Source organism: Oreochromis aureus, linkage group 4 (assembly GCF_013358895.1).
Source record: "Oreochromis aureus strain Israel breed Guangdong linkage group 4, ZZ_aureus, whole genome shotgun sequence".
Lineage (NCBI taxonomy): Eukaryota > Metazoa > Chordata > Actinopteri > Cichliformes > Cichlidae > Oreochromis > Oreochromis aureus.
In genome coordinates, this window is record NC_052945.1 from 12,382,664 (window position 1) to 12,399,718 (window position 17,055).

Consider the following 17,055-nt stretch of genomic DNA (forward strand, 5'->3'; position numbering starts at 1 on the left):
TAAAACTACTCCCCTGACACCACCTTGTAGTCTCCTTCAAATTACACCTTGTGCACAGGATGTACTCCACCTGTGTGCACCTTCCTCTGCTCTGTAATGTCACCCTGTGGTCATCCCTCTCCTTGAAATATCTGTTCACAACAGCCCTTTCCATTTTTTTTTAGAAAGCCCACTACCATCTGCTCTTCTGCATTTAACTACTTAATACCATACCTACCCAACACCTCCTAATCACCTCTGCTCATTTTTATTTGTCAAAGTCTGATACAATCAGCACTCTCTCCCCAAGAACACTCGCTACCACTTTATCCAACTTACTCCAGAATTCCTTTTTCTTTTCTAACTGACATCCAACTTGTGGGGCATATGTACTGACAACATTCAGAATCATCCTTTTTATTTCCAGGTTCAAACTCATGTTCCTGCCTGACACTTTATTCACCTCTACAACAGAATAGCAAGATGTGACAACAACAGAATAGCAAGATGTGACAGAAGAAAATAATAATGAAGTGATGCGGATAAAAAGAATAGCAAGAAGGGCACAAATATCAGGTCCAGTGTTCCATGATTAAGGATGAAAACCACATTGTTCCTCCTGAATTAAAGGTTCAACTAAAAGACACACTCTGCAGCATGCTGGCATATACCCTACCAGAGAGGCTGAGGGTGATGCCCACCATTTGGCACTATGTGCTTTATGCAAATGACTGCAGTTTCATCCTGAGCACTTGAGACACATGTGAAAGGTTCTGGAGAAATAAAACTTTGGAAATAAAAGCTAATCCTTGCTATGATCCCAGATTTTACCTTCCAGTAAGAATTTATCATTTAATTAGTTCATCAAAATGGTAAGCTAAAAGCTGTGCGCTCACTTCTATCCGCACAGAAATTAAATGTATTTATAACAAACTATTTTATAGTAATACATTTTTTAATATTATATTTCCAGGAGCTATATATAACACCCTTCTGGCAATAACAGAAAGTCTGACTCTGAATTTTATATCACATGTCTTGGATTTTTATGTCCTGTAACTATACACCAGTGGCACTGCAAGTTTAAAACTGGCTATCAAAATATCAAAGATGCTTGGGCACACAGACAAGCTTGGTATAAACTGTATCAAATTAATATCAATATATCTTCAAGAGTTATTAGAATGAATAATCCCCAAACCATCCAGAGCACTGTTGTAATTTACCACTAACTATATTGTTAACATTTCTTACATTTTCCATATTTAGGAGCATAATCATTTGAAGAAAAATACCAAATAAACTACAATAAATTGGCAATAGTTTTTTCACTAAGGAATACAGCTAAATTGTTTGTTTTTGAATGTATGTTGTATTAGAAAAGAAGGACTTCATATGTGGAAAATTAATCATAATAATTCATTTATTTTTGACCATATCCGTATCAAGAAGCAAGGTGTCAGACATTCGTGACCAAACTAAGGAGAGTGTAAATGCTGAGGAAGCAGAGCCGTTGTCTATAAAAGCAGCAGCTCTGGACATTTGCTCTAACTGACAGGCATCTAAGGCGGGTGAGTACAGTAAAGCATTCAGCTACCATGTTTTATCTATTGTGTATTATATGCTCTAATTAAGTTTATGTTTTACATTTTTAAGTGTTCAGTTATTAATATTTTTTAAAGACATTGAAAACTTTGCTTTTTGAATGGATTCTTAAACTGAAGCGTAAAATGTCCATTGATGTACCTTTACTTATTTTATAGCACCTTGACATACACAGGATACCAAGGAATTTCTGTTTGCATCAGCTGAGGTAAATTTCATGAATCAAAAAGAATGGATGACAATTATGTGTTGTATAATAAGTACAGTATATGATTTATGTGTAAATCCATCATATTTTCAGTCTCCAATAAAGTGCCAACATGAGCACAGACGCGGAGATGGCGCAGTATGGCGCGGCGTCCATTTACCTCCGCAAGCCAGAAAAGGAGAGGATTGAGGCCCAGACTGCTCCATTTGATGCCAAGACGGCCTTCTTTGTGACTGATCCTGATGAGATGTATGTCAAGGGGAAACTTGTCAAGAAGGAGGGTGGTAAAGCCACTGTTGAGACAGACGGAGGAAAGGTAGATGAATAATCTATGTACTTTATCTGTTTATTAAATATATAGTGCCGAACTTTGAAAGCTGATTTTTTCTAAGTGATCTTTATTTTCTTTTCAGACGGTCACCGTAAAGGAAGATGAAATCCACCCCAGGAACCCTCCAAAGTTTGATAAGATGGAGGACATGGCCATGATGACCCACCTTAATGAACCATCTGTGTTGTTTAACCTCAAAGAGCGTTATGCATCATGGATGATCTACGTAAGTTTTAACTTTGCTGTGTGTGAAATGAAAATATCGTGCCGATCTGTAAATGTTTAAATGATATTTGTTCTCTATGATACAGACCTACTCTGGGTTGTTCTGCGTTGTCGTCAATCCCTACAAGTGGCTTCCTGTGTATGATGCTACATGTGTAGCAGCATACAGAGGAAAGAAGAGGATTGAGGCTCCACCCCACATCTTCTCCATCTCTGACAATGCCTATCAGTTCATGCTCACTGGTAAGATCAATTCCCTAGTGAAGCTTATAAATGCATTTAGGACTTTGACTTAAACAGATGACCATTAATCATTGCGTGAAAAAAATTGTTTCTTAGCACATAGCTACTTATAAGTGATAGGAAATAAATGAATCCTAAGATTATTCAAGACATGCTTATATGTTTTTCTTTTAGATCGTGAGAACCAGTCTGTCCTGATTACGTGAGTATAATACACACTACATTAAAAATCTATAAAAACTTTAAGGCATTTTAACAATGTGTCCCATAATCCCCAGTGGAGAATCTGGTGCAGGAAAGACTGTCAACACCAAACGTGTCATCCAGTACTTTGCAACAATTGCAGCTCTTGGAGCTAAGAAGGCTGAGCCAACACCTGGCAAAATGCAGGTATATTCTTTATTCAGCACCAAAGACTTTGTGACAAAAAAGAAAATCGATTTTGGAAGATCAGCTCACATAAACACAATATATTCTTGCAGGGCTCTCTTGAGGATCAGATTGTTGCTGCCAACCCTCTGTTGGAGGCCTACGGTAATGCCAAGACTGTGAGGAATGACAACTCCTCTCGTTTTGTAAGTGATTAAAACTGAGTTAATGTAAATACGTTTTTTACTACATGCTCTCATGAAAGGCAGTATTAATAAAGATCTACCCTCTAGGGTAAATTCATCAGGATTCACTTTGGCACATCTGGCAAGCTGTCTTCAGCTGATATTGAAACGTGTAAGTTTGAACCACAGTGCAAATTAAAGTTATGTGTGATAGAAATTATATTTAATTAGTCACTTAAATATATTCAAGCTCTGGGGAATGAGTATCAAACTGATATCTTTAGAATCCCCCTGCCCAAAACTCTAAATATTATGTAACAGATCTGCTTATTTATTTCACAGCACATAAAGAGATGAGTCACTTAATTTCAGAAGAAGCAATATTGTCTGTTGTGGTGGAACACGGATGCATGAACAGTGTGGTTACACTATATATATAAATGAGCAGGGGACAAAAAAAAGTGATCTACTGTACACTGACAGAGTAACTGACTGGCATTTATTGGTGTGTCAACACTTTCTGCCGTAACCCAGTAGTTATCATGTGTGTAAGTAAAAGTAGGAACATATTGCATCTTCACAGAACATTTAAATTATAACAAGGTATACTGTGAATCACATTATTAGTAAAGCAATAGAACTGAAAATAGTTTCAAACACCCCCAATGACAGCCAAATAAATAAATGGATGTTCGATCCATTTTGCAGTCTTGACTGCATCACAGTCTTGACTGTGATGTCTCATGTCTACAGTGTCAAAATTAATCTGTTCTTCTTAGATCTGCTGGAGAAGTCCCGTGTCACCTTCCAGTTGTCTGCTGAGAGGAGCTACCATATCTTCTATCAGCTGATGACTGGCCACAAGCCTGAGCTTCTGGGTATGTTGATAGGACACCTAAATTTAGATTTTAAAACCATTAAAATCACATTCTAAGCTAAAAACAAGTTGACTTCATTTCTCCTTTCAGAGGCTCTTCTGATCACAACTAACCCCTATGACTATCCAATGATCAGTCAGGGTGAAATCACTGTCAAGAGCATCAATGATGTGGAGGAGTTCATTGCAACAGATGTAAAATCACATTTGACACAGAATCTTATACTTAACCATAAATATCTTCTTTTGTTTTATTTATTAATAGCTGATTTCATTTTTTTCTTACAGACTGCTATTGACATCTTGGGCTTTAGTGGTGATGAGAAGTTAAGCATCTACAAGCTGACTGGTGCTGTGATGCATCATGGCAACATGAAATTCAAGCAGAAGCAGCGTGAAGAGCAGGCTGAACCTGATGGCACTGAGGGTATTGTGAAAAATTTCTATAATGGAAAAATATTTGAAGTAATTTGCATTTGTTAGGTATTATAATTATTTGTTTTAATCCAACAGTGGCGGACAAGATTGCATACCTACTGGGCCTGAACTCGGCTGATATGCTGAAAGCTCTGTGCTACCCAAGAGTCAAGGTTGGCAATGAGATGGTGACCAAAGGTCAGACTGTCCCACAGGTAATTAATAAAAAGAACTTAAAATATGATTAAATATTTATAGGCATTATAGCTGTATTCATATGGTTTTGTATAATTATAAATTCTTGTTTGCCAGGTCAACAATGCTGTCTCGGCTCTGTGCAAATCTATCTATGAGAAAATGTTCTTGTGGATGGTTATCCGTATCAATGAGATGCTGGACACAAAGCAGCCCAGACAGTTCTTCATTGGAGTGCTGGATATCGCTGGATTTGAGATCTTCGATGTGGGCATTTGAGACATTTCACCACATTTCTTAAATGTTAAACACTGTATTGTCATGAAATTAAACATGTTTTTACTATTGCAGTTCAACAGCTTGGAGCAACTCTGCATCAACTTCACCAATGAGAAACTGCAACAGTTTTTCAACCATCACATGTTTGTCCTGGAGCAAGAGGAGTACAAGAAAGAGGGCATTCAATGGGAGTTCATTGACTTTGGTATGGACTTGGCTGCCTGCATTGAGCTTATTGAGAAGGTAAACAGCTACTCTGGAAGAAATGTACATGTGGCTGCATATGTTACCTCTGTTGAAACTTTAATATGACATGTGACATTTTCTCAGCCAATGGGCATCTTCTCCATCCTTGAAGAGGAGTGCATGTTCCCCAAGGCCTCTGACACAACTTTCAAGAACAAGCTGCACGATCAGCATCTTGGCAAGACCAAGGCATTTGAGAAGCCAAAGCCTGGAAAGGGCAAGGCTGAGGCACACTTCTCTCTGGTTCACTATGCTGGTACAGTGGACTACAATATCTCTGGCTGGCTGGACAAGAACAAGGACCCACTGAATGACTCAGTTGTGCAGCTCTACCAGAAGTCTTCAAACAAACTGCTCTGCTTCCTTTACGCAACTCATGGTGGAGCTGAAGGTAAGAAAAAAAGTGCTTACAAATTCTAGTGTCCAGTACAGATAGCTACAATGTGCATACTGCAGGCTAATATTATACTGTGAAAAATATTTTTTCCAATTCCAATTATAAAATTTACTGTTTATGAAAACAGAGGCTGCTGGTGGTGGTGGCAAGAAGGGTGGTAAGAAGAAGGGTGGTTCCTTCCAGACTGTGTCTGCGCTTTTCAGAGTATGTATAGATTTATATTTTAAGATATCAATTTAAAATCTTAGATTTAAATACTATTAACCTATTATCTAATGATGCTGATCTTCAGGAGAACCTGGCCAAGCTGATGACCAACTTAAGAAGCACTCATCCTCACTTTGTCCGTTGCTTGATTCCCAATGAGACAAAGACCCCAGGTAAAACACCCCAAAGTCGTATTAACTGCAAAAATTACAGTAATAATATAGAAAAAGATTTGAAATGTTATGGATTTCTGACTCTCAGGCCTTATGGAGAACTACCTGGTCATCCACCAGCTGAGGTGTAACGGTGTACTGGAGGGCATCAGAATCTGCAGAAAGGGTTTCCCCAGCAGAATCCTCTATGGTGACTTCAAGCAGAGGTGACAGCATAACAATATTGGAAAGGAAATGTTGTAAAGGGTAAACTTCAATATGATGGAAGAAAAATCTAAGTAACAACATGATTCTCTCTTGAAGATACAAAGTGTTGAATGCCAGTGTCATCCCTGAGGGACAGTTCATTGACAACAAGAAAGCTTCAGAGAAGCTGCTTGGCTCCATTGATGTGGATCACACGCAGTACATGTTTGGGCACACGAAGGTACACTTCATTATATTAATATACATTAACAAAACACTGTCCATTTGCACTTGTACTTATGCTTTTAATGATTAAATAGGTGTTCTTCAAAGCTGGTCTGCTGGGAACTCTTGAGGAGATGAGAGATGAGAAACTGGCTGAGCTGGTGACCATGACTCAGGCTCTCTGCAGAGGATACGTCATGAGGAAAGAGTTTGTGAAGATGATGGAGAGGAGGTAACATTATCATACTAAACTCTATTGCATTCTTTTTTTTATTTCCTTCCTCATATTAAGATCCTACGACACTAAAAGTAACACTCTCATGTTTGGTTTTTAGAGAATCTATCTACACCATCCAGTACAACATCCGTTCTTTCATGAATGTCAAGAACTGGCCATGGCTGAAAGTGTACTTCAAGATCAAGCCTCTTCTGAAGAGTGCTGAGACTGAGAAGGAGCTCCAGAACATGAAGGAGAACTATGAGAAGATGCAGACAGACCTGGCTACTGCTCTGGCCAAGAAGAAGGAACTGGAAGAGAAGATGGTCGGCCTGCTGCAGGAGAAGAATGACCTGCAACTTCAAGTGGCTGCAGTAAGTAGCAGAGAAAAGTATATATTACAACTCTAGTTCATGTATATTAAAGTTAGATATAAAAGGACCACATGTTTGTCTCATCCTCTCATTATTTATTTGCTAAAACAAAAGTGTAGTTAAAATTACGATCAAGAAAAAACTAGGACAATATGACTCACAAATAATCTAAGTTGTGTGTTCAACATGTATTATAGGAAGTCGACAATCTCTCTGATGCTGAAGAAAGGTGTGAGGGGCTCATTAAGAGCAAGATCCAGCTTGAGGCCAAACTCAAAGAGACAAGTGAGAGACTGGAGGATGAAGAGGAAATCAATGCTGAGCTGACTGCTAAGAAGAGGAAGCTGGAGGATGAATGCTCTGAGCTAAAGAAGGACATTGATGACTTGGAGCTCACCTTGGCCAAAGTGGAGAAGGAGAAACATGCCACAGAAAACAAGGTTCAGTTCATATTGATTGTATTCTTAGTTCAATTAAAGCATGTAATATTGCTCTTTGACTAGACACCTTAAACGTTCAAATATTCAACATATTCTCGAACAAAATTAAACTTAATGTATTCACATTATTTCAGGTGAAAAACCTGACAGAGGAGATGGCATCTCAAGATGAGTCAATTGCCAAGTTAACTAAGGAGAAGAAAGCCTTACAAGAGGCCCATCAGCAAACACTGGATGATCTCCAGGCAGAGGAGGACAAAGTCAACACTCTGACCAAGTCCAAGACAAAACTGGAACAGCAAGTTGATGATGTAAGAAATCTATAATAATGACGTGTTTGCTTTTTGTTTTTTATGGAAAGAATTTTAGTACTAAATCATTGTCTTTCCAACCACTTAAATCAACTGCCATGATTTTATAGCTTGAGGGTTCACTGGAGCAAGAGAAGAAGCTCCGCATGGACCTTGAGAGAGCCAAGAGGAAGCTGGAGGGAGATCTGAAACTGGCCCAGGAATCCATAATGGATCTGGAGAATGACAAGCAGCAGTCTGACGAGAAAATCAAGAAGTAGGGGGGTTTTTTGTAAATAATTTTCTTTTCACACACTGCATTGCAATAATCATATGGACTATGATCGTAAAACCTTTCTTCTTCCACACCAAGGAAGGACTTTGAAATCAGCCAACTTCTCAGCAAAATTGAGGACGAGCAATCCCTTGGTGCTCAACTTCAGAAGAAGATCAAAGAACTTCAGGTAACACTAACGGCCAGTATTCATAAATAATATTGTTCATTATCATTCAAAAACCTAATTAAGTTTAGGTTCTAATCGATAAAGCCAAATAATTTTAAACTAGGCTCGTATTGAGGAGCTGGAAGAGGAGATTGAGGCTGAGAGGGCAGCTCGGGCTAAGGTAGAGAAGCAGAGAGCCGACCTCTCCAGGGAGCTTGAAGAGATCAGCGAGAGGCTCGAGGAAGCTGGTGGAGCAACAGCTGCTCAGATTGAGATGAACAAGAAGCGAGAGGCTGAGTTCCAGAAACTGCGTCGTGATCTTGAGGAATCAACTTTGCAGCATGAAGCTACTGCAGCAGCTCTCCGTAAGAAGCAGGCTGACACTGTTGCAGAGCTCGGAGAGCAGATCGACAACCTCCAGCGTGTCAAACAGAAGCTGGAGAAGGAGAAGAGCGAGTACAAGATGGAGATCGATGACCTCTCCAGCAACATGGAGGCTGTTGCTAAAGCAAAGGTGTGGACATTGTTTATAGAGAAAAGATTTTCTTTTTTTTGGCATTTCAGGACCGCCAAAGCGGCTCATTAACTGTTAACATGGATATGACATTACTTGTTGACAGGGCAACTTGGAGAAAATGTGCAGGACTCTTGAGGATCAACTAAGTGAACTCAAAGCCAAAAACGATGAGAATGTTCGTCAGTTGAATGACATTAATGCCCAGAAGGCGAGACTTCAGACAGAGAATGGTAAGTGATGTATAACAAAAAAACAGTCTGTCTCTGGAAATTTGTCATTTAGAGGTACCTATAACTGCAACCAATCAGTGGGTGAAATAAAACAAACTGGGCTTAATACATGTGTGTCATTTACAGGTGAGTTCGGACGCCAGCTTGAGGAGAAAGAAGCTCTTGTTTCTCAGCTCACAAGGGGCAAGCAGGCCTTCACTCAGCAGATTGAGGAGCTGAAGAGACACGTTGAGGAGGAAGTGAAGGTTGTAACTATTTTCTATCTTCTTTTATATTTCAGCACTTACTAATAAAAACAGAGACAAGTTTTAGTCAGTTACAGAGACACTCAGTAACTCTGAGACAGATTATCCTCTAATTTCTTTCTAAGGTTTTAGCTCTTAAATTTGTTATCCTCTCAGCATTAGACTTTTAAATTGATTCAACAATAAAATGTCGAAATCTGAAATCAACTTTCACTTCAACAGGCCAAGAACGCCCTGGCTCATGCTGTTCAGTCAGCACGTCATGACTGTGATCTGCTCAGAGAGCAGTTTGAGGAGGAGCAGGAGGCCAAGGCTGAGCTGCAGCGAGGAATGTCCAAGGCCAACAGTGAGGTGGCTCAGTGGCGATCCAAATATGAGACTGATGCTATCCAGCGCACTGAGGAGCTGGAGGAGGCCAAGTAAGTCATGATGCTTTCATTGTTTAAATTAGTTTATACAGTTGTTTCACTCTTGATCAATACAAAATTATTTTAACAACAGGAAAAAGCTTGCCCAGCGCCTGCAGGACGCTGAGGAATCCATTGAGGCTGTGAACTCCAAGTGTGCCTCACTGGAGAAGACCAAGCAGAGGCTGCAGGGTGAGGTGGAGGACCTCATGATTGATGTGGAGAGAGCTAATGCTCTGGCTGCTAACCTTGATAAGAAGCAGAGGAACTTTGATAAGGTAAAGTTTTAAACATAACCATTATCATCAGAAGAGACATACACCCATAATCACAACAAACTAATTAACCTATATTAACATAGGTCCTGGCAGAATGGAAGCAGAAGTATGAGGAGAGCCAGGCAGAGCTGGAAGGAGCACAAAAGGAGGCTCGTTCTCTCAGCACTGAGTTGTTCAAGATGAAGAACTCATATGAAGAGGCTCTGGATCAACTGGAGACCATGAAGAGAGAGAACAAGAACCTGCAGCGTATGCTAATTTTGTTATAGATCATATGGATATGATTCTAATGTTTATATTCATTTACAGCTTATGTTGTGGCAAAAACATTTGCATATATCAGCTCCAAGTACTGTAACTCTTGGCTGTGTTTGCTCTGTAGAGGAGATCTCAGATCTGACTGAGCAGATTGGTGAGACAGGAAAGAGCATCCATGAGCTGGAAAAGGCCAAGAAGACTGTTGAGACTGAGAAGTCTGAAATTCAGACAGCTCTGGAGGAAGCTGAGGTAATGTATTTTATAGAATCTTAATTTGTTTGTAATTAACTTTATAAAAGTATCCCTTCTCCAGTTTACGTTGAAATAACCCTTTAATTAAAGGGAACTTTGGAGCACGAGGAGGCCAAGATCCTTCGTGTTCAGCTTGAGCTAAACCAGGTGAAAGGTGAGATTGACAGAAAGCTGGCAGAGAAGGACGAAGAGACGGAGCAGATCAAGAGGAACAGCCAGAGGGTGATTGACTCCATGCAGAGCACTCTTGATGCTGAGGTCAGGAGCAGGAATGATGCCCTGAGAGTCAAGAAGAAGATGGAGGGAGACCTGAATGAGATGGAGATTCAGCTGAGCCATGCCAACAGACAGGCTGCTGAGGCCCAGAAACAACTGAGGAATGTCCAAGGACAGCTCAAGGTGAGTTGGTAGATCATTTGTGTGTGTGTGTTTTTTTATTAACCTAAAAGCATACAGTGATAATATCTTTTGTTTGTTTGAAATCAGGATGCCCAACTGCACTTGGATGATGCTGTCAGAGGACAGGAAGACATGAAGGAGCAGGTCGCCATGGTGGAGCGCAGAAATGGTCTGATGGTGGCTGAGATTGAGGAGCTGAGAGCCGCTCTGGAGCAGACAGAGAGAGGACGCAAAGTAGCTGAGCAGGAGTTGGTTGATGCTAGCGAGCGTGTTGGACTGCTTCACTCTCAGGTTGGTGTTCATTACTTTACAAGAACTTTGAGACATCAGAGAGTGAGAATCACATCATTAAAACTGTTCCTTTTTCATTCAGAACACCAGTCTTTTGAACACCAAGAAGAAGCTGGAGTCTGACCTTGTCCAGGTTCAGGGTGAGGTGGATGATGCAGTTCAAGAAGCAAGAAATGCTGAGGAGAAGGCCAAAAAGGCTATCACTGATGTAAGTTAGTACTTTACAAGCCTTCTTTTCTTTTCAAAATTCTTGTTCATGCTTGATCAGTAATCCCAATACCACCCATATTTTCAGGCTGCCATGATGGCTGAGGAGCTGAAGAAGGAGCAGGACACCAGTGCTCACCTGGAGAGGATGAAGAAGAACCTGGAGGTCACAGTCAAGGACCTGCAGCACCGTCTGGATGAGGCTGAGAACCTCGCCATGAAGGGTGGCAAGAAGCAGCTCCAGAAACTGGAGTCCAGGGTATGTTGTACTTGAACTATTATTCAAATATTTAAAAAAAAAAAAAAAACACTTATATTTCATCACATGATCTCCACCCAATTTCTTCTCTGTACTCTTAATATTTATTAAAAGCTGATTATTTATCATGGCATTAAAGGTCCGTGAACTGGAAGCTGAAGTTGAAGCTGAGCAGAGACGTGGAGCTGATGCTGTTAAAGGAGTCCGTAAATATGAGAGGAGAGTGAAGGAGCTCACCTACCAGGTGATTACACATTTACCTAAATATTTATTACATTTAAGTTCTTAAATTCTTTCTTCTTTAGCTGTCAGTAACAGTTTGTTATTTATGCAGACTGAGGAGGACAAGAAGAATTTGGTCAGACTTCAGGATCTGGTGGACAAGCTGCAGCTCAAAGTCAAGGCTTACAAGAGACAGGCTGAGGAGGCTGTGAGTAAAATGTTTTGTGATTTTACAAATGGAGTGCACAACTTTATAACTGAAATATAACCAGCATATATGACCTGATATTTATAAAAAAACCAAAACATATTGTTACACTGAACAGGAAGAGCAGGCCAACACCCACATGTCCAGACTGAGAAAGGTCCAGCATGAGATGGAGGAAGCTCAGGAACGTGCTGACATTGCTGAATCTCAGGTCAACAAATTGAGAGCCAAGAGCCGTGATGTTGGAAAGGTAATTCATGTAATTCATTTTACACAACATTTACTGTTGTTCGATTGAATGTTGAATGTTGCTTGCTTTGTATTATTAATTCGCTTTGATTTGAAGAGAGTAGAGAGTGTAGATACTTGTACAAAAACAACACGCGATAAATTGCTTGTTGTTAATATGTGTTTAATAATTTTACCTTTCATTACTTTTTTTCAGGGTGAAAGCGCTGAATAAGACACATTCTTCTGGAACTTTTTGGCAGTGTTCATAAAATATGAACTAACTGTTAAATTGTCTGCTTATGATGTATTAATTCAATAAACACTTTCATTATGATTTCATGAAATGTAAAGAGTTTTATTTATTGTATATTCTAAAATAGTCACTATCAAATATACAATGTTTAACACAGTAGTTTCTTCAGATTAGTTATGATTCATACCTACAGGATATCGTGCTGTGAAATGAGGACAGCACTTTTGCTTTACCTTTAAAAGAAAACCACATTTCACAAAAACTATTATTATTTAAAAATAATTTTTTTGCAATCCTAAACAATTAGTGCTTCACAAGCAAAATTTCCATTAAACAACAATTAATTCCCATTGTCACATCAGTTAAACAAATGGCTGAATATGTCAGTATTTTTTAATTAATCTGTAAATGCTTTATAAAACATTATTAATGGTTTGTAAAGCATTAGTTAAGGGTGAGAAAGAGAAAAACCTGACCGGTTTCTTGCCAAATAGTGAGCCAAATGTGTTCACCTACATATTTAATCTAGAGTTACTATATTAAACCTTTCAGACTAATTTGCTATCTTGTAAGCATAATAAGCATTTGTAAACATATTTTTAAGCATATAAAATTATACTTTATAAATGAATTATAAATATCCACAACTATCAATCGGAGCTTTGTTGTAAAGTGTAAAACATGTCACCATTTATTAACGACTAATAAACATTTATAAATGCCAAATGGGAGCTTTATTGTCAAGTGTAAAGCATAACACAATTTATTAATGACTAATAAACATTTGTAAATGCCAAAAGTGAGTCTTAAATGTATAACATCACAATTTATTACACTTAGACCTAAATTACAATCATTGCTTGAAATAACATTTAACTACTGTCAAAAATGGCAATGTATTATAAGAGCACCACATGTAACATTAAATGTGTTATTTAAAACACCAAACAGTCACCCCCTCCAAAAAAAGTTCATGCCAGACTCGTTCAGACTCGAAATATTTTTTGTATATCCTTGAATGAAGTCCCAGTGGTCCATCAGTGTGTTGTGAACCAAGCACATGGTTCTTGAGCACTCAAGAACCATGACGTGTTCCTCCAACAACTTCTCAGTACAATTTCTTCTTAGCCTACAGACATGTCCTTGGATGTTCCAATTTTAGATTAGAAATTATTTTAGTATTGTAATTTAATAGTTGTTTGTATTTTAGATTCTTCTTCTAATCTTGCCCCTACTGCAACCATACATGCCAGCCCTCCCGATTTTTCCGGGAGGATCCCGAATTTCAGTGCCCCTCCCGAAAATCTCCCTGAGCCACCATTCTCCCGAATTTCTCCCGATTTTCCACCTGGACAACAAAATTGAAAAACCATTCAAAGCGCGGCCCAGCCAATTCCAGTTTCCAACAATGGCGGCAGCTACTTAGTTTCAATATCACTCTTATTATTCTTTCTGGGTTGCAAAATAAACTTTTAACATATTTTCAGGCAAGAATGTAGGTGTGTAAACTTCAAATATGTGAGCCGGCGAGAACAGCAAACCCCCGTGGTCTTTCGCTACTCTGGTTAAAAATGATAAGTCACTTAGATAACTTAAAAATGTTATTGTTTGGCTTTTTTTCAGTGTTTTATTTGTTTGTGAGTAAATCTGTTTGGCTGAGATTAAAGTTATTAGATTAGATTAGATTAGATTAGATTAGAGTAGATTAGACTAAATAAAACTTTATTATTCCTCCGGGAAGGTCAACCAGAAAACAGATTAAACAGAAGTGTGAGATGGCCGAGAATTTACGCCAGTGTCTGGTTATATTTTAGATAGCAAGGAGCAGACGGCGGAGTTTCACTCCACCGAGAGAGCTCGTGACGTACTTCTGACCGTCCAATTTCACAGTCACTCGCTTCCGGCCTACCTGGCTTTCGGAGGACCCGGCCCACTTAGACTGCGAGGGCCGGGTCCTCAGGTGGATGCAGCCTCTGAATTTGGACACCCCCGCTGTTTCTGGCCGGACAATAATAATGGTGACATTTAAGTTATTTTATCCGATAAATAAACATTGTAAAATTCAAGTTTTTTGTATATATATATGTGTATATGTATACCACTCCCCCACCCCCACACCCTCACCCCCAACAGCCCTTTTGAATGTCTCCCTAATTCTGAGGTCTCAAGGTTGGCAAGTATGACTGCAACTGCTCTTCTTAACAAGGAGCGAGAGAACTGACTTTTCTTAAGAAGAAACTGGAGTGGCAAAAGATAAGAACTGAAGAACTGGAAGGAGAGAAAGATTTCCTCTGAAGTCAGCTATCATCCCTTACAAGTATGAAACTAGACTTGTTCCACAAGCATTATTTTTATTTCACAGTCGTCAGATAAACATAATATAACTGATAAATCCCAGTGAAGTTCCCTTATTGTCATTGTGTTGATTAAAAGATTTTAGTCAGTTAACTTTATGTGTTGTGCCACTTCATTCCTAAAGAGATTTAGTTCCAAATTCCGTTCCGCCAGGTCTAACTTGATTGATTCATTTTCATAGTTCATAAGATCATAGCTCCAGCTAGAACTAGTTATCATTCATTTATCATAATCTTTCAAAAACAAAGTTAACAACATATAGATTATGATGTCATTCACTAATTAGCATATAGGTTATGCCATTACTTTGTATCTGTTTTTATTCTTCTCTGTTGTCTTTTCTCTCATAAACAGTTTTATTATGGCTTTATTATTAATTATTATTAATTTTGTCATTCGCATCCTTTAACCTCCTAAGACCGGAACTCTTTCATGGCATGCATTTTTAATTTCTCTTTGCTATTTGGGTTGATTGCGACCTGATGAATGTAAAAACAAAGAATTACCAGATTTTTTTTTTTTTTACCTGATTTTTGTTTCTGAGAAAAAATAGATCCACATATGAGGACATTCGTTTTAAATTTCGATAGTGGCAGTATAGTGTCCTTGTAAGTTGATACCAGGCCCTTGTAGAGCAACGTTTTGTATTTTGGTCTAAACAACCCAAAATGTAATGTCCACATATGTGGACGCCAGGTCCTAGGAGGTTAATAGTGTGGTGATGGCAGAGTATTCATTTAGACTGTAGTTGTGTCACTTCAATCCCTCTTGTTACCACCTGCTAAGCACAGATGGGATTTGACACAAATGTTTTTTCCCTTTAAAATTTTTTTACAGAGTAAAAAAATACACAGTAATAGGTATTTACTGCCAAGTAATAAAACTTTTGATAATGTTACAGCCTTAAAATCAGAATTAAAATAGTTTTTTTTTTATATATAACTTTATTATAAATATAACTTTATTCATAAGGGCATGTGATGCTTTTCTTTAACAAAATCCACATTCTCTTTAAGCACATACGCTGACTAAATCATCAGTTGTGTAATTTATAAACAGGGAGACTTTGAAGTAGCAGCTACTCTGCACATTTTTGTCACTCAGTGTAACCTGAGTGTTGTAAAATATCTTGTTTCTAAAACAAAGCCATTTTCTTGTTTACATCCTGCAGAACAACCTAAAGACTAACCATGCAATGATCCATTTTCCTAGAAGGCTTCTGGAAACTCAGATTCATCTTCCGCATCTTCATCTGTATCGTCTGTGTTGTCATCCTCATCTTCATCCCCAAAGAAGCGAAAGCACAAATGCAAGAAAAAGTATTTAAGAGTGAAGAAATACAAGAAGGAGCAGAAGAAGCTCCGGCAGCGTGGTGAGCAAAAGATTTTGGTAGAGAAGATTGTTCAGAAGAGGATACTATAAATGTGGCATAAAAGATAGTATTATGATTTTAATACTAAAAAACTACTCTGTGTTTGCTACTCCATCTTAATATAAGGTTTGGACTAACATTTTAAAGAAATTTTTAAAACCGTCCCATGTATATATGAATGCTTTGAGCATTTGCTTTTCTAATTATTTGCTTTGTTTCCAGTTCAAACACCAAATGAGATTGTGCAGCGATACAAATCCCTCCTCAAGACATTTCCAAAGACAAAGACCATGATGAAAGCTTTTCAGAAGCATGGGCACGACAGAAACACTGTTGTGTCCACTTCATTAATATGGGAACTTGCTATTGCGGTCCCCAATGTTTACCAGGAGGTACTATCCAACAGGCCTAGTGGAGAGACAGTACTAACTTTTGCTAAGCGATGTGAGGCTGCAATTCAAGGCACTGATGCAGCGAAAAACAAAATAGAAAGTATGAAGGCCACTGGTACTTTGCTTCCAATTCGAAGAGGGAAATCTGTCTGAAAGCCTAATTTGTTCTAAGTAGTTTGTTTGTTTTGAGCATATTCAACAGAAGAAAAGATCTGCAAAACCAACCATTTTTCAAAGATCTGTTCACGTATGTGTTGAGTTTCCACACAACTAAGAGATTTACCCGTTAGTTTATTTTATTGTTACTTTTTTAAATGTTTTTTGATTTGTATAAATGTGTGTAGAGTAAATAATACAGCTGTGCAGTTTCAGTTAAGGTATTTTATTTATTTGTTATAATTTTCCTTTGTTTTATGACAGTGGTGAATTTAGGGATAGGATTTGTTTCCTTAATATAGTTTTAGCTATCTTTAAAAGACTTGTATATAAGTTTAGCAATGCTAAATAACTGTTGGTGCTTTATACTTTTTATAGTAAGGCCCAGTAATACTTTTACAAATGTTTGTTT

General features: G+C 38.4%; 1 protein-coding gene across 1 annotated transcript; it reads left to right on the forward strand.

Annotated features, from left to right (window-relative positions):
• The first annotated feature begins 1,889 nt into the window (after positions 1-1,889).
• On the forward strand, positions 1,890-12,459 carry LOC120432770 (myosin heavy chain, fast skeletal muscle-like). Its single transcript, XM_039611400.1, has 39 exons — positions 1,890-2,108; positions 2,206-2,349; positions 2,435-2,591; positions 2,766-2,793; positions 2,870-2,981; positions 3,074-3,166; positions 3,254-3,317; positions 3,925-4,023; positions 4,114-4,217; positions 4,311-4,449; positions 4,536-4,654; positions 4,752-4,901; positions 4,986-5,156; positions 5,244-5,550; positions 5,684-5,760; positions 5,849-5,936; positions 6,025-6,142; positions 6,240-6,363; positions 6,443-6,579; positions 6,683-6,938; positions 7,136-7,378; positions 7,513-7,689; positions 7,800-7,945; positions 8,042-8,132; positions 8,236-8,625; positions 8,732-8,858; positions 8,985-9,103; positions 9,326-9,522; positions 9,605-9,788; positions 9,872-10,037; positions 10,171-10,295; positions 10,389-10,697; positions 10,785-10,988; positions 11,071-11,196; positions 11,284-11,454; positions 11,594-11,698; positions 11,789-11,884; positions 12,003-12,134; positions 12,330-12,459. Exons 1-39 carry the CDS (start codon positions 1,905-1,907, stop codon positions 12,345-12,347), a joined length of 5,817 nt encoding a protein of 1,938 aa, XP_039467334.1. The 5' UTR covers positions 1,890-1,904; the 3' UTR covers positions 12,348-12,459.
• The last annotated feature ends 4,596 nt before the right edge of the window (positions 12,460-17,055 follow it).